Source organism: Sabethes cyaneus, chromosome 1 (genome assembly GCF_943734655.1).
Source record: "Sabethes cyaneus chromosome 1, idSabCyanKW18_F2, whole genome shotgun sequence".
NCBI classification, from domain to species: domain Eukaryota; kingdom Metazoa; phylum Arthropoda; class Insecta; order Diptera; family Culicidae; genus Sabethes; species Sabethes cyaneus.
Genome location: NC_071353.1, coordinates 66,436,459 through 66,463,423, shown reverse-complemented (window position 1 = coordinate 66,463,423; position 26,965 = coordinate 66,436,459). Strand labels below are relative to the sequence as shown.

Genomic DNA, 26,965 nt, shown 5'->3' with positions numbered 1-26,965 from the left:
CCTGCAGGAACACCATGGTGGAACTCTCATCTCGCGGAACTAAAGAAACAATGTAGGAGAGCCAGGAATAGACGTCGTAGCTCGTAGGGATGGCGTGGAGCCCGGAAAGCCTATGCAAAGGCTCTACGATCTTCACTACGCACGAGCTGGCTCAGGTTCTGCAGCAACGTTTTCAGTTTCGGCGAGGCAAGTCGACTTGATATAATACTGCCAAAATCGAAAGATTATCAGGTAAATAACATTTGAATTTCGGACGGAGAATACTGTACGAACAACAATGAAATCCTGGAATGTCTGTTTTATAGTCGCTTTCCAGGCTGTTTGGAACCTGAAGTTCGAAACGTTCTAGAAATCGTTTTATGGGACGTAGACTCATGGGCTTTCGCTCGGATATTTGTCGCAAATGAAGCGATTGAGCGGGCCGTGAACAGCTTCTCTACTACAAATCTTCTGGAACAGATGGAATATAATACCCTATTCTGAAAAGAATGTTTGTGTGTAGTATTGCTATTGGGTAAATTCTAATTCAATGTCGTGAAATAACCATTAAGTTTATTCCAAAAGGTGAACGCGTGACATACGAACAAGCAAAAAGTTTTAGACCAATCAGTCTAACGTCTTTCTTGTTTAAATCACTTGAGCGGATTGTTGAACACCACATCCCTCATCGTTATGGCAAGCAAGCATTTGGAAGCAAAGTGTTTGTGGATGTCCTCAAGGTGGTGTTCTCTCGCCTCTTTTATGGAACCTTGTGGCGGATGGCCTACTGAGGAAACTTAATGGTCTAGGCTATCCGTCATATGGTTTTGCGGATGGTTTCATCCTAATAGTTGTAAAGTGCATAAGCACATTGCTTGACTTAATGCAGCAGGCACTACGCGTCGTGAAAACATGGTATGTACCGAGCAACTGGACTTTCGGTAAATCTTGCAAAACATCTATCGTCTTAGTTTCGAGACGTGGAAGTACCAAAGGTGCTCGCGCTCTGCGCTTTTTTGATTCGGATGTTGATGTTGTGACCGACTGGTCTACAAATATTGATTTCCGAATTATAAAAGCATGTATGCCCTTTGGGGCACTGCAGATGACCAATTGGCATTTCTTCGGGGCCCAAACCCAAATACATACACTGGTTGTACATGGTCATTGTCAGACCAATACTAGCGTATGGTTGTCTGGTATGGTGGCAGAAGGGGGAAGTTGTGACTGTCCAGACAAATCTAAACCATCTTCAAAGGATGTGTTTAATGGCAATGTCTAGTGTATTTACTGCAGCTCCCAATGCCGCCCTAGAAGATGTTTTCAATACTAATCCTCTACACTTCCACCTGAAGCAAGAAGCACTGATATGTGCTTATCGACTACACGCGATTAGCCTGTGGCAGTCTGTGGACGGTTCTGCTGGTCATACTCGATTGTGATCACAAATTGTTGCTGAGGACAAGTATGCTCTTGCTCCTAGCGATGTAAAGCTCATGCGTACTTTTCCCCACGGGATTTTCTCAAGTAAGTTTCCTCTTATAGAGGAGTGGTTGACAGGTTATATAGAAAGACTATGTGGTCTGTTGTACCGATGGTTCCTTGTCTGAAGGTCGTGAGGGTGCTGGTGTTTACTGCCGTGAACTGGAATTGGAGAAATACTATTCGTTGGGTAGTTACTGCACCGTTTTCAGCTTAAATCTTTGCGATTATTTCGGAGCTTAGTTTGCACTTCAGAAAGAACTGATAGGCAAGATTATTTACTTCTGTTCTGATAGCCAAGTCACTATAAAAGCACTTTGTGCGGCTAATTCTAAATCTAAAATAGTCATTGCCTGCCACAATCATTTAGAAGAACTAAGCATTCTGAATACCGTTTAAGTATATTTCGGATCGCTGGGTATCTACTGTTTCTTTGCGATACCGTATTTAGTGGAGTCCCCTCAACAAAATTGATTCGAGAAAGATTAAACTTTTTCTTTGAATACTGAAGTAAACATTTGTTATCCACGACTCGTAGTTGTATTGTTTTAATAGGGAAATGGAAAGTATGATAGCGATATTCACTCAGTATATACATTATTTATTTGCTGAATTCTTGGAACAATGCTTGGCGCAAGCAATTACGAAAAGTACATTGCAATATGGTTATACTTTCTTTTGCTGTACAAATTTTGTGTTTATGGCATATCATTAATGTAAACTGTGTTCGATTTAATTATATTTTCAGGCTCAGGATACACTCTCGTTTTCGGTGTCCATCAAGGATCGCGTCAGTTCCACCGGGATTGATTCAGAGAACGACAACATCGTTAATGTGCCAATCACGATAATCGTGCTGGATGAAAATGATAATCCTCCGGAGTTTCAAAATGTAAGCGATAAGAACGTCACGTTCTCAAATTGATGTATTTTTTTCTGCTAAATGTGTAACAATATTGTCGAAATCAATTATGTCATTCGTTCATTTTCCCAACCTATTCATCCACAAACAACAATTAAAATCAACTGCACTTCCGCCACTTGACACAAATTGCAACCGGTTCGAGAATTTCCAAATTGACACACCCGCTGTGGCATTACCGGAATAAGCTTTTGATTTCCGGCTCGTCCTTCCGCGTGGTAGCATTCACCAATTATCGTAGTTTGATAGCCAACCCTCTGGAGCCACTTGCTAGTCGCTACCGCCGTTGTTGGCAGGAAGCGATTTTTCAATTTTCGCTTCCCGTGATGTTATTCAAATGAAGTAATCTATGAGAAGGAGTTTCCGCGAATCGTTAGCAGCGTATTTGGCGGTCTTGCTGCTACCGAGCTTCGTTTTAGAGAGTTAAACGATGATGAAATCGGATTGCTGTAAAATTCATTCTTGGAACGAGGAAAATTATGAGAATAATTAGGTTTTCATTACGAGTGAGTTGAGTAGACTTAAATATTATTACATTTGTGGGTTGTTGTACTAAGCTTAAATTCTTATGTATGCTTTAGTTTGGCCCTGAAGTGGGTCAGCATTCATCGTATGTATGTGTTCAGACCAGAAGGACTTCTATCGGTACTAGAATCGTAGCGGTAGTTTCCCATTCGTTTTGTTCATTAGAAATGGACTACATTGAAATGCCGAAAGCTAAATTTGGTGTTGGTTTTTCTAATAAGACAATTAAAAATAAGTCATTTTACGCAAAGTGTCCGAGAGCCATGTAATCGACTTTCACGGATATGAACCAAATTTTGCCAGATTGTTCGAAAACTATAGAAACAATTTCCAACAGCCTAAATTTGCCGTGAGCTACCAAAAGACTGTTGATATTGTCTAATGTTTTTATTTTAATCTATACATCGTCGATTATTTATTACGGAACTAATTAAAATTCCGTTCCAAAAGTCACGAGCAGTTAATTTGAGCAAAGAAAAGGGTATCTGTAAGAATATTATAATACGAAAATCACCCAAGTCAACAGCGAACAGTGTTAATTGGTACATTGGTGAAAAGAGCATGCCTGGAGCCTGGATCACTAGGAACATATTTTAATGAAGCACGAAAGCAGCAGTAAAATGAGCCATCAAGCGACCCAGCCACCGAGAAAGATTAATCGTCACTAGTAACCCAGCTGACCCACCGCGGGGTTAAATTTCTATCTACACAGATTGCTTTCAGTTTCTCTCTGACCTACAAAATTTGTGGAATTGCAAGAATGTCATTTAATTCTGTTACAGCAAATATCAGATTATTTTGTCTTACATTACATAACATAGATAACATAGATTTTGTCGTACATATTTTAATGAAAATTTTATGAAAGTTCTGCCCACTCAGTTAGCTTCGAGATACGATGCTGGTCTACTAGGCCAGTCGTCGTTTGTTCGAATCTCGGCTGGGCGGTGCTGTTAGAGTCAGTATGTAGTCAGAGCATCCAAAAGAAGTTTTTCCAGCAGTGATAATTAGCTGAAACATTTTTAAATATCTTCTTTTAGATCATCTAAGAAAAAACCGCAGACATATATTTTTAATTTTATCCCTATATCCCCGTAATGGTGTGCTGTGATACACAGGGTCTTGCAGCGGGTGTGTTAATAGAGTTACGGAAAGGTTAAAACATTAGATTCGAATCAAGAAATACTATTATTGAAAGGTCTTGCTTTCACTCGTTTCATCCCTACATTCTTTGGGTGAACCTATTAGGTTTAGTAACTTTATTACTGGAATATAATAATTCCAAATTCCTATACAGAAATCATATCTGTTATAGTGTGCAAATGTTAACTTACGAATGACTTACTCGGATATTCTTTAACCTTTCTGGCAACTTACAGTAACTTCGAAGGTTCAATATGCACCGATGCAGTTTCAGGGATAGAGTAATGATTAGCTTTAGTATCTTAGGATTAGAATTAACACTTGTAGGTTATAACCACGTAGCTGGAAGCATCTTTACCTAATTCACTCTTACTTTTAGGATTCACTAACCACTAGACTGTAGGTATTTAGCAATTAAGATTTTACAAGAATAAAGCAGTTGCTAAGGTTTTTAACCTTTTAGGCTAGGTTTCGGGAATTGAACCGCCATCTTCTGATCTGTAAGTACTCACTGAATGATACGCCCCGACTGGCTCTGCAGGACTGACAGTGAAAATACCTTTACACCTGAGGCCGACGATAACTGACATATATCTTTTCTGCTAGTCGAATTGCGAAATTCTATGATCTGACAGCATGTGTACTGTGAGTCGAATGAAAGCTTGATAGTAGTGTGTAAAGCTACTTTAACACCCTTAAGCCTAAGTGTGAGTGTTAAGTGAGCCTAATGAAAGCTTCTACTCACAGAACAGAAGTGGAAGTAGAAATCCAAACACGTACATGCTACTTTCTACAGATACTAGTGAACCTGGCGGTAGCGAGTCACTTTTTTCCACGAAAACACACGAACGCATTTGAATGCACACGAAAGCATGTGAAAGCTGCTATGCGATTGGCAGCGAGTGTTCTGCTTATATTGCTGTTATTCGCTTTATGCGAAAACCTTCCCAAAGAAAAATAAAAACAAAAAAGACTCAGTTACCAGTTTTGATCGCCGAATCGTTCGGACCTCCACTTCTGTTCTGTGTTCAGAACACTTTAACACAGTAGCCGTAAAACAGTTTGTTGTTTATGGCTGTTTAGAAGCGCATTGTTTAGCAGAAAAATTCGCTATTAAGCTTGTTTATCAGGTTTTGTGGGGGAGTTGGTTTGAAAAACTTCTGGTGGCTTAAAGTTCAAACACCATTTAAGTGCTTACTTTATGCAGCTTTGATCGCCTTAAACCAACCCGTAAACAGCAATGGCTCTTGCAATTCAGCTACCGTTGTTACTTGGGAAGTACAGATGATTGCCCCCGTTGTTTACTACCTCGTGTATCAGCGAAGTTGGTATGCAGGGGTTTGCCGACATCGACGGACGTCCCGATACTTGGGCTAAAAACGTCTTTAAGATTTGACCCTTCTCTATCGGCAGACTTCGCATCGCAGTCGGTTAATTAGAGTACCGAACGATTGCGGGGCTATTTAGTGCAACGATCCAACTGAATCTAGCATCACCCGAGATTCGAATATACGATGACTGGTTCTGTTAGATCAGTTCACTCCAAATTAGATTGCAGATGAAAAAAAGGTTTTACTGTTTCATACGGGCAACTATTTCATTATCCTTTTTTCTAATTTTGTTTTGTTCCAGTTCTTTTTTGTTTAGATTAAGTAGTGGAAAGTTTGTTTTACTTTCAGACCATACACATGCTACACCCTTCCGAGAATACCAAATTGTCTTCTACTGTCTTGTTTTCCTATTTTTTGAGATGGCTGTCAGTGCACTTGACAATATTCAGCAGAATGACTGTGAACCAACTCCAAATCTGTAAAAAAAACATGTTTGGAGGTGAAAGCCGAGGTTTTCATCTTTCAAAACGTTTTACAAAAGCGGCATGTTCTGAATTTTGATACCTGTGTTTTATTATTTAGTTTTAAAGTACAGTCAGTCCACAATCACACACAATTATGGGCCATTTTAGCTTTTTGTGCTGATTAATGCGTGAATATTATACGAAGTGATTGATAAAATTGTTACTCATAAGTAGCACTAATAATTTGATCAATTATTAGGTGATATTTAAACGCTAATCAGCAACTAGAGCTAAAATGACCCACACTTGTGTGTGACCCATAATTGTGGACTGACTGGATACAATACAATATCAAATAGAGTAACTTTGCTCTAAATATCGATTATTTTAGCAAAATATTGATAAGTAGCATCAAGATGAATCATTATTGATTGATGTTTAATTTTAATTTTCTATTATCTTTACAGGTACCTTACGAAACAGAGGTGCTTGAGAACGCACTTCCCGGTACGATCATCTTTCGGTCAGTTCTCGTGACAGACAGGGATACAGTCGGGGAAAATCTTGACATAACCTGTATTCCACAGTCGCAGAATCCAGATGCATGTGAAAAATTTTCCATTGAAATAACCGAAAGCAGGCAAGACAAACTAACAGCGGTAGTAATGCTAAAGGGCCACTTGGATTATAACGAACGGATGATTTATCAAATATTATTGGAAGCTACTGATGGCATGTTTAACGCTACAGCTGGTCTCGAAATTCACGTCAAAGATGTGCAGAATACACCTCCGGTATTTCAAGGATCATTGGCGGCTGTTATCAATGAAGATAGTCCAATCGGTACATTGGTAATGACGATTCATGCTAGAGATGGTGATCGGGGACAGCCAAGAAAAATTATATATGAATTAGTTACAAGTAAGTCTCCAAATCAAAGTCTTTTGCATAAACACAAGACTAACCGTTTATGTACTTCGCAGATCCAATGGATTATTTCCTGCTAGACCGCCAAACAGGTGAACTGCGTACAGCAAAGCCGTTGGACAAAGAGGCCCTTCCGGATGATACAGGTCTAATTATTCTGACAGTTAAAGCTCGCGAATTAATCGATGGGAATCCAGGGAACGATAATCTTACAGTGGCTAGTACGCAAGCGTCAATCACCATTCGTGATGTGAATGACTCACCCCCAATGTTCAATAAAAAGGAATATTTTGTATCAATGTCAGAAAATACTGCACCTGGTACTCCTTTACCAATTGAAATGAGCGTGCATGATCCAGATGTGGGTGAAAATGCAGTATTTTCTCTTCGATTAAACGACGTGTCAGAGGTTTTCGATGTTGAACCTAAGTTAGTTATGGGTTCATCCCAGATAAGTATACGAGTAGCGAATGGTTCACTTGATTACGAGAATCCAAACCAAAGAAAATTTATTGTGCTAGTGATTGCTGAGGAGACAAAAACTAGTCCGCGATTGTCATCGACCGCAACATTAACCGTTTCTATTACCGATTCCAATGATAATAGGCCTAATTTTGAACAGGATTCATACTCGGCAACTGTATCTGAAACTGCTAATCCTGGACACCTCATCACTACGATAACGGCTAAAGATTTAGATTCGGGTCATTTTGGAGATCAGGGAATTCGTTATTCCCTTTCAGGAACTGGTGCCGAATTATTCAATGTAGATCCTATTACTGGTGCTATTACCGTGGCAGACTGTCCAGCTGGAGAAAATAGTTCGGTTAGACGAAGAAGACAGAATCCTACCTCTGCTGAATTAACCATGGATTATCCAGCATTGAAAAATTTCAACATTTCCACTGATGGTCGAACAGGATTTCTGGATCGTGCTGATGAATATATGTCATATAAAGTTCTTAATGAAGAACATTCCAACGAGTATAAAGACATGAACGTAATCGCTCCTCCGACAGTTTCTAGCTGGGAAACTTTTGGCTCGGAAGAGAGTGAAACCACCACATCGTGGTATTTCGCTGTTTCCGAACACGTCAACGACAACAGTCCTTCATCTTCTACACAAAACATTGCGCAGTCCATTGAAATACAACCCCAGCTTAAAGCTGGTCCCGGAAAAGCACCATGTTTAGATTACGAAAACCAATCAGTTTATTATCTATCTTATAAAGCAACTGATGATGAAGGCCGTGGTCAAACCTCGGTCGTTTCTCTGCGAATAACTCTGCTGGATGCAAATGATTCTCCACCGGTTTGCGAAAGTCCTCTATATAGAGCTTCCGTCGACGAAGGAGCCACCATGTTTGAACCGCCGCTCATCATCAAGGCTCGAGATCCAGATATCGTTTCGGAAATTAACTATCGGTATTTGTTTTTGAATTAACTATTTTATATAGAATATGCTGTGCAATACTGTAAGCGCAAGTTTGTCCAACATTAATAACTGATCCAACAAACGTGAGACAATATTGCGATTGCAGTCAGTGTATTTTGCCTTTGATGTATGTACTATCTGCGTATTTTTGGTTTCAGTGCGTCCTTCTTTATTATTCATACAATGAATGTGTCTATGTTTGTTTTATCTTCTACTCTCGCAGGATAATTGGCAACGAGGCAATTACGCATCATTTCGAAATCGACAAACGATCCGGCCAGTTGACTATCTCGAAAAATACCGCCCTCGATGTGAACCATTTGAAGTCGGAAATCGTGTTTTTTGCAGTTGAGGTGAGTATGGAGAATGGCCAGAAGGAGTGTATGGAATGAATTGCGTATATTGGGTAGGGCAGTGCTAGCAATGCAAATCAACTACAGATTTTAAACATTGAAACTTTTCCCATCATGTGCGTTTGCTGTGGCACGATGAAAACTGTGTTTATTTGATTTTTATAGAACCAGATTTTTCAATAACGTAAATAATTGGCATAACTTTATAGTAGGCGTAATTACTTAACTTAGTAAAAGTGACAACGACTAGTATTTAAGTAACATGATGATTTCTTTAAAATGCAATTCCGAGCAACTATTTTTTATATATTTTTTTAAATTTATTACAATTATTTTTTAATGTTCGCTTTGGTATTTTATTATTACATTTTTTAGGCGTAGGACTACGTCTTTGTCTGTTGCTTGCGAAATATTTGTTTTTAATATTATTCTTTTTTGAAAGGTCCACCGCCAATGTGCATTCGCCTCATTATCATTTTGCAATTTTGCATGTAGGTTGGCTCTCACCGTGCCAAGAATTCTTCTCCACTGTACTCGTCGACGTCGCACTGTATCCTGGACTACTCTTCGCAAATTCGTTGAGCGTATCGATACACGCAAGTCGGTTTCAACCTGGTCCATTTAGCATGTTAGGTCCGTGTATTCCTTGTGCCGGTGAGGGGTTTGAAGAGAACAGATTTTACTGCACAGTCGTCCGGCATCCTTGCGAAGTGGCCGGCCCACCGTAGTCTCCCGTAGTTCGCCAGGTGTATGATAGGAATCTCTTCAAGTAGGACCAGCAATTCGTGGTTCATACACCTATATCACTCTGCCTTATTCGTTTGTACTCCGCCAAAAATAGTCCGTCACACCCTTCGTTGAAATACGGCAAGTGCACGTATGTCTTCCGTAAGCAAAGTTACTATCTCAAGTCCGTAGAGGACTACCGGATGATTAGTAGGTAGTTTCTAGTAAGAATGTCGAGGTCATCTGCCAAGGCTAGGCGTTGGCGACTTTTGCTGAAGATCGTTCCTCTTATTTCGATGCCCGCTCGTCGGTTCACACCTTCAATAGCGATGTTGAATAACATACAGCACAGTTTCTTTCCTTGCCGCAACCCTCTGCGCGATTCGAAGGGACTCGAAAGTGCTCTCGAAGCACACACGTAGCATATCACTCGCTCGAGGGTAGCTTTGATCAGCCGCGTCAGTTTATCCGACAAACCGTTCTCGTGCACGAGATTACTTGCCAAAGCTGTTCGCGCTCGACTGTATCGTATGCTGCTCTGAAATCCACGAAAATATGATGCGTGCTTGCGCTCCCGACATTACTGTAGAATTTGACGAAGTGTGAAAATTTGATCCGTAGTAGCACGGCCTCCAAATAGCCCACCTGATACTGCCCTAGGTATTCTCTTGCTATTGGAGATAGATGACGTTACAAAATCTGGGAAAACGCCTTGACCTTTTTGTAGGTGAGACAAACTACACCCTCCATGCACCCTTCCGATATTTTTTCCTCTTCCAAAATCTTTGAAATTATGCAGTAAAAAGTGCCGTTACAAGTGGTTCTTGGCCATTTTCGTAGAGTTCTGCCGCGAGTTAATATTTTTCAGCTGACCGATTTCTCACTAGAACTTTTCGAAATCTGAAGCCGGCTCGCCGTTATCGTTGGTAGACATTTCTAGGTTAACTTCCGTTCTGTCTCCTTCTGTTATATCGCCGTTGAGATGCTCATCGAAGAACTTTTTCCACTTGTTTACCACCTCGCGCTCGTTTGTGATTCGGGTTTTCTCATTGTTCCTACAATATACAGTGGTAACCCGATTTTGTCACTCCCCGATTCTGTCACCCCTGATGTTGTCACGTTTTTGACCCGATTTTGCCACGTTTTTTACCCGATTTTGTCACGCTTTTGATTTATCAAAAGCTTAGTTTGAAAATCATTTTCAAACATGCCAAATGTGTTAAAACACTGTGAAAAGAACTGTGTCCAACAAGTTGTTTATCGTGGAGTTTTCACAAAAGTTGTTTTTTATCTCCACAACTGTAATAGCTAGAAGGTTACTTTCTTTGGCAAAGTTCTTTATAATAATCTTCTCAAAAATTTTGTAGAACATTGTTTTGCTCTATCTCTTACTGCTTGAAAAATAAATTTTCTATCTTACTTTTAGGGGGGTTAATCAAAGAATCGTTCATACCATAAGAAAGAGCTTTTTTACGCGGTGAAATTTCTCTGAACATAGTAAACCAGCATAATCAACCATTTCGGCGCAATTAAAAAACGCGTGTTTTTATACCTTTGGGACCTGTGCTGTGAAAAGGTAACAAATGTCCACAGAGAGGCAGAAGGAAGTGCGTAATGTCCCAAAAGTGATCAGAATGAAATACACCCAATTCTTTTTTTATACGGGGGATGCGTCCCGTGTAAAAAAAAACATGCAAAAATAAACCGTGTTATTTCGAGAAACCGTGTAAAAAAAATCTGTGTTATTTCGAGAAACCGTGCAAAAAAAGTCGTGCAAAAAAAATTCCGCGTACTAGAATCCGTGTAAAAAAAGAATTGGGTGTACAACTGTTGTTGGTGAAATTTTAGAAAAACCGTGTTATTTCGAGAAACCGTGCAAAAAAATCCGTGTAAAAAAAATCCGTGCAAAAAAAGAATTGGGTGTATATCTAAGTTATCTGCAAAAAAATAAAAATTGAAAAAATACCCGATTTTGTCACTGTCCCGTTTTAGTCACCCCGAAATTCATCATGGGGGTGACAAAATCGGGTCATTACTGTATTAGAATGTAGCAGGCTTCATTTTCGGTTTTTTGCTCAGTAGATGCTCGTTTGATTACAGCACCTCAGCGAAACAGTATTCAAACAAGTAATGTGAAGGGCAATCCCAACATGAAACCTGGAAAGTAGTAATATCGTAAAACAATAAAAATGTGATGTGGAAAAGTGGTGAAAAAGATGCCAGTTGACAATATCACTGTGCAGAAAATGATGGGAGAAATCCAGTGAAGAGTTCGAAAGTTTATCAGAAAAGACGAAGAATTTTTTTTTCGTATTTTTTTGAAGCTAAATAAAAAATGTACAAAATTTTTTTTTGCAAATGTACCTAATTTCGTTATGAAAAAATCGGAAATTTTGTTGCAGCCAAATTCTGAATGGATTCTAGATGGACTTTACTTTGATCGGAGATCTCACAGACAATACAAGTTGCTGGATATTTACTAATTAACATGTGAAAAACTTATGTTTTGTTTTTAAGTGCGTTTGTAAAATACGAAATTTGAATGAAAGAAAAGTCGAAACAATTTTCACATTTAAATTCCACTATAAATCAAATGCAAAAAACTGTGCAATGGGTGGATTGTCCTGGGTTTTAAATATTTTCTATTTTTTTTCTCTTTTATAGAGACTTTGCCTATTTGGGCATTCGCCTCTGGAATATTTTCTATTATAAATAATACTTACTAACCATTTCTGCTTTGATAACCGACTGGCCGTGGGTTAGAATCTAAGTAGGATCTGGCCATTCGACGTCAAGTGACTTTAGTATGGGTTTATTCTCAGGCCCCTCATTACCCTTCCTTCATGCTGAATTCTAAATTACCCCGATAAGGCACTCTTGACAGTGCAAAAAATCAGTCTTATAGTTAAATTTAATGGTCAGCCTCACCAGGGACGGGTGTAATTGGAGACAGTACCCAAGACAGAGACCAAGGGGGACCAAGGTGGGGAAAGTAGAGCTAGAGACAGAGACAGTTGGGGACCAAGGTGGGTAAAGTAGAGCTAGCATTGAAGGAAGGGTAAACCTCACTACACACAATAGCGATATAGGTTATACAGCAAACACCCGGGCGATATCACAATAGATCAACGATACTGGTCGCAGTGATGAGTCCATAAAGGAAAAAACACCATTTCGGAAACAAATGGACAATAGTGTTTTTCATTAAGTTAAGGAGAAATGAGCAGTCATTAACCTTCCATTGGAAAACTCAACTTCGGAAGCAGTTTTTGGGCCCAAAACATAGGGCTCTGTTTTTAAATATGTATTCACTGCATTCTTCTTGCCGACCTGAACACAGAGAATATATTTTCAAACAAAAAAAACTGCATTTTAAATGTACAAAATCAATGACGACACATTCTCCTTAACGCCATCGATGGCAATGACCATTGACTTTGTATTGTTTGATGATTACTGTGCAGTGTACATATTATACTTGCATTCGTTTGCATTGTTCCTATATTTCAATGTGTATGTACATCGATAATTCTATTTGCTTGCCATTCATTCGATTGTAACCTAAGCGAACGTATATTGCAGGCAAGCGATGGCCTCTTCACGACATTATGCAACGTAAATATCACCATCCGTGACGTGAACAACCATGCACCACAGTTCTCTAGAGAGCATAATCTTGCTTCGATCGAGGAAAATTTTCCGATTGGTAAGTAAAATATTATTATTAATAATAATGACCGGCAGCTACTTCCTCTGCTCGTGGAAGAAACTAAGGAACAAACCGATGATGCCGACAACGATGATGATAATGATGATAATAAGACGATGATGTTATACGGTTGCTCAATGTTTTCTGCCTGACTGAAGGGACTGCACTTTGTTATGTGCATTACATTCGAAACCATTCCCGTTCTAGAAGATGGTCTCCCAAAGAGAAGGGTTGAAGATGCTATTCAGAACCCTAATAACCGTCATTAGCAAGCTACTTCACGCCCTGGTATTCAGATGCAATTAACATAGATTTGACCTGAAGGAATGATCTGTATCAAGAGAAATCTCTGTTATCGGACGATTTACCCGGCTATTTGTGGCTATTCTCAATGAAGTATTTTTGGTATTTTGAAATCCTTGTTTGATTAGTACAAGTTGTTGCTGTTTTGTCGGTTGTCTAATTATTATCGTGTTTTCGATTGTGGCTTGTTATTTAATTATTTTGCTCAACTTTTTGATTCAATGATTCAAGTTGGAAGCTGTATTAGGATAACATCAATTAATATTAGAAGGTCAATAGTCTGTGAAATTATATCTCTCTCGTATTCCACACTAACTAGCAAAAATGAAAGCTTCTCTATAATGCTGTCACTACAAACTCTTCTGTCATGTTTTTCATCCAAGAGTCAAGCATCCGGAAACTTCGCAGTCGTATCAGTCTATCAATGTTACATTCTAATTCGCTTTTGGAATACCAGACACAGACTTCAGCCATACAAGAACTGATTTCCTTTTGTGTGTTAAAACAATGCTTCACTTTAAGCATGGGCCAAAATAGCACAACAGCGAAGATTTACTGCTAGTAAAGTGGAGAGTACAAGTAACACAAAAGCGATTCATCTCATCGTTTCTATATCTTTTTGGTGTCGCCATTGAAAATCAGTAGATCGTCTCCATGCCTCGGAAATAGAAACAAACGCGAAGCTCGTAACTAATACATTTCACTTCTCCTCTGTAATCAATTTGCAGGCACCAAAGTTGAACGATTACAGGCGATCGATTTGGATACAGGAATAAATGCAGAGATCAGGTAAATATAAATTTACTGACACCAACCGGCTTGTTCGTTGCTGCTAGCTGCAGTCATAAATATAGACGTTATTTCATCGACTAGGGTTGCTTAAAAGCTATAACTATAACAGGGTAACCAACGTATTTTGGACCCTATCAGCAGTTGTACATAATTTGGACACTTACAGCAAAATTAAATGAAAATGTTCAAATTATGTACAGTTGCTGATGGGGTCCAAAATAGGTTAGTAACCCTTATGTTAGACAAAAAAACAATACAGATTGGTCCAGCATAGCTACCAATATTTCCACTCCAAATTTTTTTTTTATTTCTTTCCCCTACCGTCCCTCCATCAATTGTAGAACCACCGTTTCAACAATTATTAATGTTAATGCCTGACCGCATTTCAAGGTAAAAGACTAAAAACACGAGTTTGACAGATTGCCCAACAAACACCGAAGCTGAATAAAAATGCTTCTGATTTGGTTACTGCTGATTTAACTCTGAAAACAGGTGGTAGACGCTAAATTTAAGCAAAGCCCTCTGTATTCTATAAGTTTAAGCAGCCAACGAATGCGCTGTAAATCAGCTGCTTCACATCATAGTGTCACAAGCGGATTAGGCGCATCTTCAACCTTTCCAAAACCAGTCAATATTCACAATAATTGTGCTATACTAGCTAGAGAAACGATTTGTCATCTTAATAAAAAAGTCATTATTATTCAACCATAGCTGAATATGCATCGAATAAAATTTATGTAAACCATTCTACAATACAATGCCTCCCAGTTGGCCTCGAGGTAAGACGCTGGTCTAATAAGCCACTCGTCGTATGTTCGAATCTCGGCTGGGAGAGGCTGTTAGAGTCAATAGGATCGTAGCACTGACCCCGCACTGTTCTGTATTCTAACAGCTGGTTGCGAAGTCTGTCGTATAAAAACAGAAGGTTAAATTTCAATAACGGAATTAGCACCCAGGCTTTGCTTTTTTTTGGCTTTGCTATCTACAATACTTATTCAGCCGAAATTGGAGAACCTATACAACCTATTTCGTTTGAGGCAGAAAAAATATTTGTTAAGCAATTATGTTACCCTTTATATAACCTCTGTGCGCTTTGTTTCCAGCTTTGCGCAAAATTGTTATTTAAAAACCCGCAAAAGCCTCTATTACGGCAGCTATTAGAACTAGTTCTAATAATCAATGAGCACCCAGTGGAATTAAATTTCCTTTTAAGGGGCTCTAAATTACAGAAAACAACTAAGCTACTGGTTCAACAAAAAACAAAAATTGATATCCGGCTATCTTAATGTTAATTCTATTCTACGTGGGTTAGGTTGATGCGCTTAAATTATGTAATTACTTATGTTTAACTTAAACAATTGCTTTAATTTGTATTTGAAAAGATCGATGTTGGTGATCTGTTTGATTTCATCAGGTAGAGTGTTATAAATTGAAGGGCCAAAAAACGAAATGCACGTCTGGCCAAGATTCGTGGTTGCTCTATTACGCTGTATAAAGTTTGCTCGTCGGGTATTTTGAAGTCTGTTGCCAACATTTAGAGACATATTATGATGGTAGTTTGGTTGGTGAAGGACCTTGTGGATATGAATAACCGTCTGCATATCACGTAACGCTAAGACAGGTAAGATGGTATGGTTATCATTCGAGTACAATTGAATAGTTGAGTAAAGCATCGGCAGTTGAAATATGGTTTTCAAACATCTGTTTTGCACGACTTGTATTTTTTTAAGTTGTGATTTGCTGGCGTGAAAGCGCGAAGCTTGATAAAATCACCAAATTTAGATGTTTAAGAGCTGAAAAAAGGTTTTTATTTCTAAAATTAAATCATAGTTCAGCCACAGGTTGAAAAAAAACAGCTATAAAAGCGTTTGATCAGCCATAAATTGTTACTTGGGTAGCTGCTTTCAAAGCTGTAATGGAGCTTAATAGAGGCTTTAGCGTGTTTTTAAATAACGAACGAGAAATAGTTTTGCAATGCTTTTTCAGTCGCTTAATCAACGTCTCTCCAACCTTTACGCAGGCAAAAATAATCTATTTTCAAATTTAAGAAAAATAGAAAGCGTCATATTTATTTTGCTATGGCGTCGTATGCTGTATTTTAAATTTCGAATAACTTGAATTCGTATATGCAAGCTTATTAAAAATACATGTCGTCATCTTCGGGAATTGAACCGCCATCTTCTGAAATTATAAACTTCCCAAGCATTCAAAATATAAATTCTACTATTTATATTTATTCTTGACAGATACGTATTTCGCCTGCGACTTACAAGCTTCATCAGTGTCTGTTTTCGAAAAATCTTGCACACTGGATCGCCTTAAACCAACTCGTAAATAGCAAAAGCAATTGTTGTTTACGAGTTTGTATAAGGCGATCCAAGCTGCATAAAGTAGGCACTCAAATGATGTTTGACCAAGTGATGTTTAAGCTACTTTAAGTTTTTTCAAACCAGCTTTCATCCAAAGCTGATAACCAAGCTTAATAGCGGATTTTTATGCTAAAGAATTCGCTTCTAAATAGCCATAAACATCAAACCGTTTTACGGTTGCCTAAAGGTGTTAAAGTGGCTTTATAAACCAGTAAAGGTTTTCGCAAGGCTCACCCCAAGTAACAATGGTAGCTGAATTGCAAGAGCAATGGCTGTTTACGGTTTTGTTTAAGGCGATCAAAGCTGCATAAAGTAAGCACTTAAATGGTGTTTAAATAAGCGATGTTTAAGCTACTTTAAGTTTTTCAAACCAGTTCTCTTCCAAAAGCTGATAAACAAGCTTAATAGCGGATTTTTCTGCTAAACAATCTGCTTCTCAACAACCATAAACATCAAACCGCTTTACGGCTGCTTAAAGGTGTTAAAATGTAGAGTGGAAGCTTTCATTAGGCTCACAGCTTTCAAACTACTTTAAGGCTGTTTAAAGGTGTTAAAGTGGCTTTACAAACTTCTACCAAGTTTTTTTTCGGCTCACAGCACACTTACTGTTAGATCATAGAATTTCGCAACTCGGCTGACAGCAAAAGCTTATCCGTTATCGACATTATCGACTGCTTCACGCTAGGCGGGCTAGGCTTCAGGTGTAAAGATATTCTCACTGTCTGTTCTGCAGATGCAAATGGGGCGGATCATACGGTGAGTGCTTATGGATCAAAAGATGGTGGGTTCAATTCTCGGAATAAAGACATGCATTTTTAATTAGCTAGCTTACTTATACGAATTCAAGTTATTCGAAATTAAAAATATCGCGTTCGAAACATGTTTACAGCAAAATAAAAAAAGGGCCGCGTTTCATTTTTTAAATTTAAAGATAGATTTTTTTGGCTGCATAAAGGTTGATGAAGCGTTGATTAAGCGACTAGAAAAGTAGATTGCAAAACTATTTCTCGTTCTAAAAATAGAATTGACAGCATTGCGCAAATTGGCTCTTTAAAAACGCAAAAAAGTTTCTATTAAGCTTCATTGCAGCTTCGAAAGCAGGTATTAATTAGCCTGAAGCTTGATAAAATCACCAGATTTAGATTTTAAGAGCTGAAAAAAGGTTTTTATTTCTAAACCTAAACCATAGATCAGCCACAGGTTGAATAAAATCAGTTATAAAAGCGTTTGATCAGTCTGAAATTGTTGTTTGGGATATATTAATTAGCCTGAAACTTGATAAAATCACCAGATTTAGATGTTTAAGAGCTGAAAAAAGGTTTTTATTTCTAAACCTAAACCATAAATCAGCCACAGGTTGAATAAAATCAGCTATAAAAGCGTTTGATCAGCCTGAAATTGTTACTTGGGCAGAATTTAAAAACTAGAACACTGACAGTCAGATAAACTACCTAGCGCCACGCCGCATAGTGGTTGGAAACCTTAAAAACCTGGCCAAAACCTCCAAAATCGATAGTTATCATTCATGACATATTCTGACATAATTACACGTAGAATTACATGTAGATTTGTGATTTGGCGTACTGTTAAACGTCAGTGTATGAGAGACTCTTCACTAGTGCGGCTTGCATACGTTTTGTGGCTCTCGGCAATAACGCATGTGGTTCCCCAGTAAACAATTTGGTTTGTATATTTCGGTTGCAACTGAGCGATACGAAATCATATCCGCACGAAAAAGTTTTATTTCACACCACATAAGAACATATAAGTACCAAAGTGGAGGCAATATACGTGCAAAAATTTTGATAATTCTATCTTGCATTCTATACAACAATTTTTGGAACACGCAACTTAATAATGCTCAATATACGATTAAGATATAACTAAATGTTACAGTCATCTATACTGCTTTACAATTCACAGCAATAAGTTGTATATGACGACACGCACGACCGCAAAACAATTTATTGTACACTTCGTCTTGACATACTCTAATCATTATGCAATTCCAATGTAAAATTGACATGCATACGACTTAATGTGCACTTTCTATTACGATCTTGTGTTATCTGGGTCGTTATCGCATTATCAACTAACAATCAACCAAAATGGATAACGTTTCTGAAGGAATGTAGTTCATTAGCGTTATATGGGAATACAGTTTTTTTCGTTATATATATACTTTTACAACGCTTAAAGTTTCCTTCGCAAATGCTAGTTTTTTCAATTAGCGCGCGCAATGAAATTGGCATTTACTTTTTGTGCCGCGAGGTGCCGTCGAATGTTATATGTTTTTGTGAGCGTCAGATTATGACGGTTCGAAGGGTGTGTAGCTTTTTTGCAACTATTTGCAACTCCACAAGAAAATGGAGATTTAGTGTTGACGCGCACTTGCAGGCGAAATCGGACGTGTGAGCTTTTGATGCTCCAAACAACCTGTGCTAGCATTTAACTTATTTTTTGCTATTTTCCTGTTCTTTACAAATAAACCGTTGATGGTGCAGAGCAAAGCCTAGGGGATAACCGTCTTTAGACACTATCCTTCTTTATCGACAGACTTCGCGAGTACAGGACAATTACGGGGCTAGTTCAACGATCCTACTGACTCTAACAGCACCTGATCCTTCTTAATGTGACAGATTATTAATAAAAACTCTTACGATTCATTTTATAGCTTTCGGCAAATTAACGAATGGATGAGGGTAACTGACAGTAGGATCTCCAAAAGGAGAAATTAAGGCAGACGGGCACATTAGACATTATTATTTGCCGAATTAAGTGAACGCTCAGAATGTTGAAAAGAAAACGGTTGAAATATGAAAATTATAGAAACAAAAATGCATAAGCATCCAAACTTGCTTATTGATCGCTCGAAACCAGGATTGGGCAATTCTAATGACGAAAATACTGCAAGACGTATTATTGAACATTAGAAAGTGTCCGCACAAATTCTGGAGCTTGGGAATCGCGCAACATGAATATAAAGCATCAAGGAAATATACGAGTGAGAAGATAATGGAACATATTTTTCGCAGAATGATTGCTTGCAATCGCGTTGTTGCGCTACACAACATTGAATGACACTGACAGCGATAAAATCGGCAACGGTGATGAAAGTAACAGAGATGATCACTCCGATTAATATTATTTTTTAAAGTAATGTTGCATAACATAATAGAATATAGAATTTTGCGATCTTAATAGTGTAAATAAGGCGATTTTAAATTTGATTTGTTGTTTAATTCAATTTTGTTTCTTGGAAAAGGGACCAAAAACGTGCTGAGCCAGATATGAACTAAAAATCACTAAAAGATATAAAAGTGGTCCTCCATATTGGTCAGCCATTTTACATTTTGAGTTTTATTGTTGAGCTCAACGACCTGAAAGTCACCTTTAGATCAAATTTACAGCAAAAACTTTAAAATTTAACAAAAATGGCCGCCATTTTGGGTCAGCCATTTTGAATTTCACATTTTCAATACCATTTTTGAAATCATCAGCCCGAAAAACATGGAATCTCAACATCTTGAGGTTTTGGCCAAGAATTTTAAATTTCCGACCACTGTGCGCCGGTTATATATGGACAAGTTCCGGTTACTTCCAGGAACACCCAGAGCAGTGGCCAGCTTTGTCCATAAACAAAAACTTATCGTGCGATACCTTAAATGGCACTAGAATTCAATAACTAGATCAATGGAAGCCAAATCTGCCATCTAGGGTTAGATTTATTCATATCTGGACATATTTGGGGGACCCCGGGAACCCCTGGGAAGTCAAAAAAAAAACAATGGGGTACATTTTTGATAATAAAGACATGTTCGCAATTGGCCATTGTGGTTCTTGGTACTCAATTTGGCTTACTTGGATCTATTTTAAAAGTTTTAGTGTGATTTAAGGTGTCGTAAGATGAGTTTTTGTTCATGTTCGAAATTGGGGTTTTCCGGAGTCCCCCAAATATGTTATATGATATCTATAGCACGGCCTAGGTTTTTTGGTGGTTCTAACGGTGGTTTTTTTGGTGAAGGGACGGTAAGGGAAAGTAATAAAAAAAATTCTGGAATGAAGGGGAAAGAGCGGAAGGGGGAGAGGGGGGAGTGTATTGGTAGCTATGCTAAACAAGTAGTCGTTGTGACTTGTGGCTCCTACCTTTTGTCCAATGCTGCAAGGTGCATGGGTCGAACCAAGCTATAATCTGAGATTATAACCAGATTTGAACCCACAACACCCGCCAGGGCAAGTGACTCGCTGGTACCCATGTACCTTTGACCCACACAAACACGAGGTTGGTCTATGGCCCAGGTGTTTGTAATGCCCTCCAATGTATGAAGAGCGATCCTTCTACCCAAGTAACACACAAAACAAGTTAGAAAATAATCTTCATGGAAAGTAGTCGTTTAACAGTACTATAAACGTACTTTGAAAACATGTGTCGTTATTATTAAGGTTTTGAGATGTTTTGTGATAACATGAATTTATTTGACAGCTTATATCAAATGAATACTGCTTGTTTTTGTCAACATGTCAACACGAAGCTTTTATTATGTCTCCATTACTAAATTTAAACTACTGAAAGAACAAGTTGTAGCTTATGCTATAATAACGTTTTAAAATGGTATGAAATAACCTGACACATACTTCTTTCAATTGTTTCATTAGACTTCAATTTTTTGCGCTTTTCTGGTAATAGAGATGTTCTGATCTATGTAATGTTATACTATGCTATAACAAGCTGTGTTGCTTGGGTAATATATGTTACTTCTACATTATTGCGTAGCTGCTAGTAAATGTCATTAGCGCCAACATTAGTAACGCTTCCCAGCACCAGGACACACCGTTCACGTCACTTCACTCTAAAATGATTTTATTTGTAAATAGATTCGATTAAACTGGGTAAAAAACTTAAAATGGCCTTAAAGTTATCAGTTTTTCTTAAAAACCCTCAAACAAAAAAAAAACAACAAACAATGAATAATAATTGACCAAACTCGTGACTTTAGTCATGACCTTGAAATGAGGTCAGGCATATATTAATATTTTTTTTTTGAAACGATGATTCTACAATTGATGAAGGGACGGTAAGGGAAAGTAATGAAGAAGGATTTTTTTTCCGGGAATAAAGGGGAAGGGTGGAAAGGAGGGGGGAGGGTAATAGGTAGCTATGCTTAACAAGTTGTCGTTGTGACTCCTATCTTTTGTCCAATGCTGGAAGGTGCATGGGTCGAATCAAGCTGTAATCAGAGATTATAACCGGATTTGAACCCACAACACCTGCCAGGGCGTGTCGCTCACTGGTACCCGTGTACCTTTGAACCACAGAGGCGCTGGAGGAGCATTGGACAAAAGATAGGAGTCACAACGACAACTTGTTAAGCATAGCTACCTATTACCGCCCCCCCCCCCTTCCTGTCCACCCTTCCCCTTCATTCCCGGAAAAAAATCCTTCTTCATTACTTTCCCTTACCGTCCCTTCATCAATTGTAGAATCATGGTTTCAAAAAAAAAAATGAATAATAAATAAAAACAATAAAGACAATAAACACCCAATAAACAATAACTAAAAAATAATATTTGACCATGAAGTGAGCATCCCAAATTTATTGATTTGACTTTTCTTTGTCCTCTAAGTGCGTTGCAATCCTTTTATACTGCTGCAAAGTTGAAAAGACGTACTGCTCACTACACCAGACGGTTTGTACTATGCCCGAAAAGTTCTCTGAGATGGCAATCATGGTAATGACAGCCGCCTGATACAGCAATCCGTCCGGAGACTGTTGCTAGAGGCTGCATTTTCCTTATTGGTCTTTAAATTTCTGCCGAAGCCATGGCACGATGCGCCATAACAGTAAATTCTTAGAATAACCTGATTATTTCACATCGTTCATTTGTTCGAACGACAAAGGCAACAGAAACACCAGTACGCGAGTATCAGCGCCAGCCTGATGGTGATGCTGCCGCCGTCGCTGTGGCTGCAGGGAAAATCGATTTTCACCTGGATACATTCCGCCAATTGGTCGGTGATGACAAGTTTTGTATTGTATCGATTACGACAGGAGAAAATTGCGGCTTGTTTTTATATATCAGTTTCGAAACTTTTACCCACGAGTTCGAAGGAAATCAAATAACTGTGATGTATTTTTTATTACTAAAACTGAGAATATTTATGGATTTTGTTGACAAATTAGTTTTTCGAAGAAATAAAATTAGGTTTTTAGAAATGAGTGCTAGATGAATTATCTAAATTAATTAAAAATTTGTCTGTGTCTGTGTCTATGTAGGTACATATTTACATTTTTCTTGATTGACCGTAATCTCGGTTCACTATTACGGCAAAAGATGTGAACTATCATGGTTGAATTTAGACTAGTTTACAATTATTTTTTGGGTTTCCCGATTTGAGTGTTTGTGGTTTGGAATTAGTAAATTTTCTTTATTCACAGGTTTAGTTCAAAAATTATTTATAAGAATGTAATTTCCACGGAGACGCAAGCAGGCAGAATAATTATTATAAAGAGAATAACTAACAATCAGCGTTAGGCCAGTGTGGTCTCGAGGCCTACTGAGAGGCCAAGCCAACTAAAAGAGTTTAATGTAATTCTTTTAAAAAATATATCTACTTAACTCGAAGTATGAAGTATGGGTTAATTCTACTTCCTAATCCTATTCCGAGAATCTGCTATTTAAAAGCATTTTTTTGTCTATACTTTCCTGTAATATGCTTGTCCAGTTATTATGAAACGTATTCCTATTTAGGTTATTTGGATCGGCGAAGGAGTCATCGAGAAGTTAAGTTCATATTCAACAACTTCTATTTTCAGTTCGTTATATGTACTTCGGCTAATGAAATCTAAACCAGATTTACGAGCTTGGATTTACTATTTTTCTTTCTGGGTGCCTCTCTATGCCTGATAAACAGAAATAACGATCCAGCTTGAAAACAATTCTAGCAAGTGGAGCACTAGCTCTGCGCTAGTTCGATGGATAAAATAAAAATTTATTACCGAGTCTCTTTTACACAAGTATAGTGCAACAAAATTTGTGTCATGACTCTTTTTAGTACAGTATGGTTGAGAATGCTTGAACTGTGTGTTATATATTGTGGAAAGATTTGATTCTAATTGAAGTAATTAGAAGGAAAGAAATTATTTAATACATGTTCATTTATAGTAAATTCCCTAATTTGGAAACATTTCTTTGTTTGTTGGTTTTTGTAGTATTTTGAGTATTTTTGTAGTAAAAGAAGCCCTAAGGGTTGTACGAAAAGGTGACGTAGGACTATATCAGATCATTAGATCAAAGACTAATGTAAACTGCATTTCTGGCATATGTATGTTTATAAGAATCTGTGAGTGCCATTAAGAGAAAAAGTGAAATATTCAGATTCAACTCTCATTGAATGCAACGGTGGCTTTGAAATTACGTGGACGGGGGTTGATAAGTACAACGCCTGCAACCATTGAGATATACAGATTTCTTTTAAAAATCACTTGTTTGCATCATAACGGTTGAAATAGTAATGAATGACCAGCCCACAGATTATTGTACCGTGTACCCCCGTTGGTATGACCTTCTTTAATCTGAACATTTTTAATCTGTAGCTATAGCGTTCACATTAAAAACCGATCAAGTGTCACACACAATTGACTTTCCAACCAACGCGTCACACACAATTGACAATCCATTTCACGTAGTTTGCATTAGTATGCGTGCATTTACGTGAAAATCAGATAGATGTTATTGTATTTTCCAAAAATGTTCAACTGAAAGTCCCGTAATCCCTGTAGAGAAATTTACGTGATTTTTCACGTGGAATGGACGTGTGGATTATTTTGCGTGTACCTTTTCCGTTACACACAGAACAAGAATAGCCCAATTAAAGTGGGGTCTCAAACCAACATAATAAATTCCTGCCCCCACATGCCAAATTTGGTAGGGTTAGTTCTCTAGTTATGAGTAAATTTGTATTTCATTTGTATAGGAGCCCCCCTCCTAAAGTGGGGAGGGGTCTTAATTCACCATAGAAAAAATTCTTGCCACCAAAAGTTTCACATGCCAAATTTGGTTCTATTTGCTTAATTAGTTCTTGAATTATGCAGAAATTTGTGTTTCATTTGTATAGGAGCCCCCCCTCCTAAAGTGGGGAGGGGTCTTAATTCACCATAGAAAAAATTCTTGCCACCAAAAGTTTCACATGCCAAATTTGGTTCTATTTGCTTAATTAGTTCTTGAATTATGCAGAAATTTGTGTTTCATTTGTATGGGAGTCCCCCCTCTTAGCGGGGGAAGGGGTCTCTAACCATCATAAGAACCTTCCCTGGCCCCAAAAACCTCTACATGAAAATTTTCACACCGATTGGTTCAGTAGTTTTTGATTCTATAAGGAATATCCCGACAAACAGAAATCCATTTTTACAGGTATAGATAGATAGTAACAAAAAATATTGGCTTTTGTTATCTTCAAGTTCATCATACCTGTTCCTCACAGTGTTTCTTGCAAATTTAAGAAGATTTTTGAATCAAAGTTTTCGCCCCAAAGTTTTGTCACAAAAGCAATTAAATTTGGCGTAGGAACCATAAGTAACGCGTGGTTTTAATTTTTTAAGCAAAGTGGTTATTTTTAGTGAATATCACAATTCTACCGATATTTTTATCCCGGTTGTTGATCAGCCGGTCAGTCGGTGAAAGATGATTATAATTGAAGTAAAGTGTAAAAATAAATTATAATTAGACAGCTTGTGTAGGCTGTCGGATGGCGTTGCTTACAGCCTGTCTCATTTCCATGTAGGCAGAAATGGCGTTGATTGGAAGTTATTGCGAGCGACCTATTTGCCTCATGCCGGAGTTTTTCGGCATTGTAGCGAGGGAAACATTTATTGCAATTTGCCGTGGTTTGAAATAGTATGAAAAACACTACATAACTTCTTGTTATAGCGTTAACAGTATTTCTCTATACTTTATACTTGATGCAAAGAGCTATGGAATGCATTTAAATAAAAACGCTGTTATTTTCATGTACAATTTGTAAGAGTCAGCGGCTGAGCTTTTCTTTATTCTAAATTGGGTTTGGTTGCAGGTAATTCACAATACAAGAGTCAGTACTACAACTACTGGTAGCCGTAAATGCATTGGAGAAAACAGTATTGTTGTTGATTAATTTTCCTAGGGTTGAGGCGATTAATGAAGTTCTTGATATCATGGTCGAAGCAGTCTAAAGAGGCTATAGGTTACAGAGGCGACGAGGCACTAAAAATCCACTAAATTTTGAGTGCCTCGTCGCCTCTGTAACCTATAGTCTCTGTAAAGCAGTCATCACATACCTACATTTTATTTATTTTACCGATAAATAATGCATAGGACAACAGTCAAGTTATTTGTGCTTTTTATAGTCAAACAATGCTCTTTTACTGCTCCCGTTCGTTTGAGATTTGTGATAGTAAAGCACTATTAAGATAGCAAAGCTTTCATAAATGTTCCATCTTCTCGACTTGTCGGAATTGTATAAACCGAGAATCAGCCGTATCTTTGAGAAATACTCTGGGACTATGCAACAGTCGGACAGCGATGACATTCTCGACATTGTATCATGATGATCTCAATTTACCGCAGCTTCTGACTGCATTGCATTGCTCCCAAGTGGATATTTAACGTGCTGTGATGTTGAGTGTACGTTTATGAGCCTACATAATGCAAATGAAGTTGAGACTTGCGCTTGATGCTTGATAATGGTCCTTGCTTGGTTAGGGCTCGTACCTGTAGTACATTTCATAATCTTGTTAATTAGCTGAATCATACAGCCAATAAACGCGATGTGTATTTTTTACTAATGAACCAGAACAGTTATAGTATTGACCCATTATGTTCTAGAGTATGAAATATAATACGTGAATTCAATATACCCCGGGTCGTAATGAGCTATTGCAATTTTAAATGTATAGATATTATTGAGCAATTCCCCACGAAATTGTCCAAAAAAACTGAAACTGAAGATAACCGCTGTGGAATATGGTTGAATATGCCACTCCGAGCTGTTTACAGATCCATTGATGAAAAGTATTTGAAGTTTCGAAATGATTGTGATAGATTGATTTGAAGCGTATGTGTCCTTGCGATACATTTCGAAACGTCGTCGACTATAAAAGAAAAATTAATATTTTCGCATGCAACAGGTAACCTAAAGGCAGTACCAAAGTTATATGCTTGTATGTACCGCCATTATTCCAGAACGTCTTGACCGTTCTCCACCAAGCATGGCACACATGTTCCTTGACATAAGGGAATTAGCCACCAGGGGGAGGGGGTTAACGAAAAATGTGAGTATGAAAGTATGCTCCGCCATAACTCTGAAACGGCTAGACGGTTCTTCATAAACTTGGCACTCATGTTCCTTGACATAAAAGAATCCGCGCAGGGGGTTGCCAAAAGGGATTTTCTCTGACAAGTGGAGGAGGAAGGTTCAAATGGGTGAAGGAGTGCGTTTCTCTTGTATTGGGATCAATAGCAGATGCACA

The 26,965-nt window shown here is 38.1% G+C and overlaps 1 protein-coding gene across 3 annotated transcripts in view; it reads left to right on the top strand.

Annotated features, from left to right (window-relative positions):
* Positions 1-26,965, top strand: part of LOC128732850 (cadherin-87A) — a 473,132-nt gene that overhangs the window by 400,183 nt on the left and 45,984 nt on the right. For all 3 annotated transcript variants that reach the window (XM_053826265.1, XM_053826266.1, XM_053826264.1), the window contains 6 exons: positions 2,210-2,353; positions 6,314-6,767; positions 6,830-8,198; positions 8,432-8,561; positions 12,870-12,993; positions 14,028-14,088. In XM_053826265.1, the coding sequence (XP_053682240.1) occupies positions 2,210-2,353; positions 6,314-6,767; positions 6,830-8,198; positions 8,432-8,561; positions 12,870-12,993; positions 14,028-14,088 (2,282 nt within the window). The remainder of the gene's footprint in view (positions 1-2,209; positions 2,354-6,313; positions 6,768-6,829; positions 8,199-8,431; positions 8,562-12,869; positions 12,994-14,027; positions 14,089-26,965) is intronic.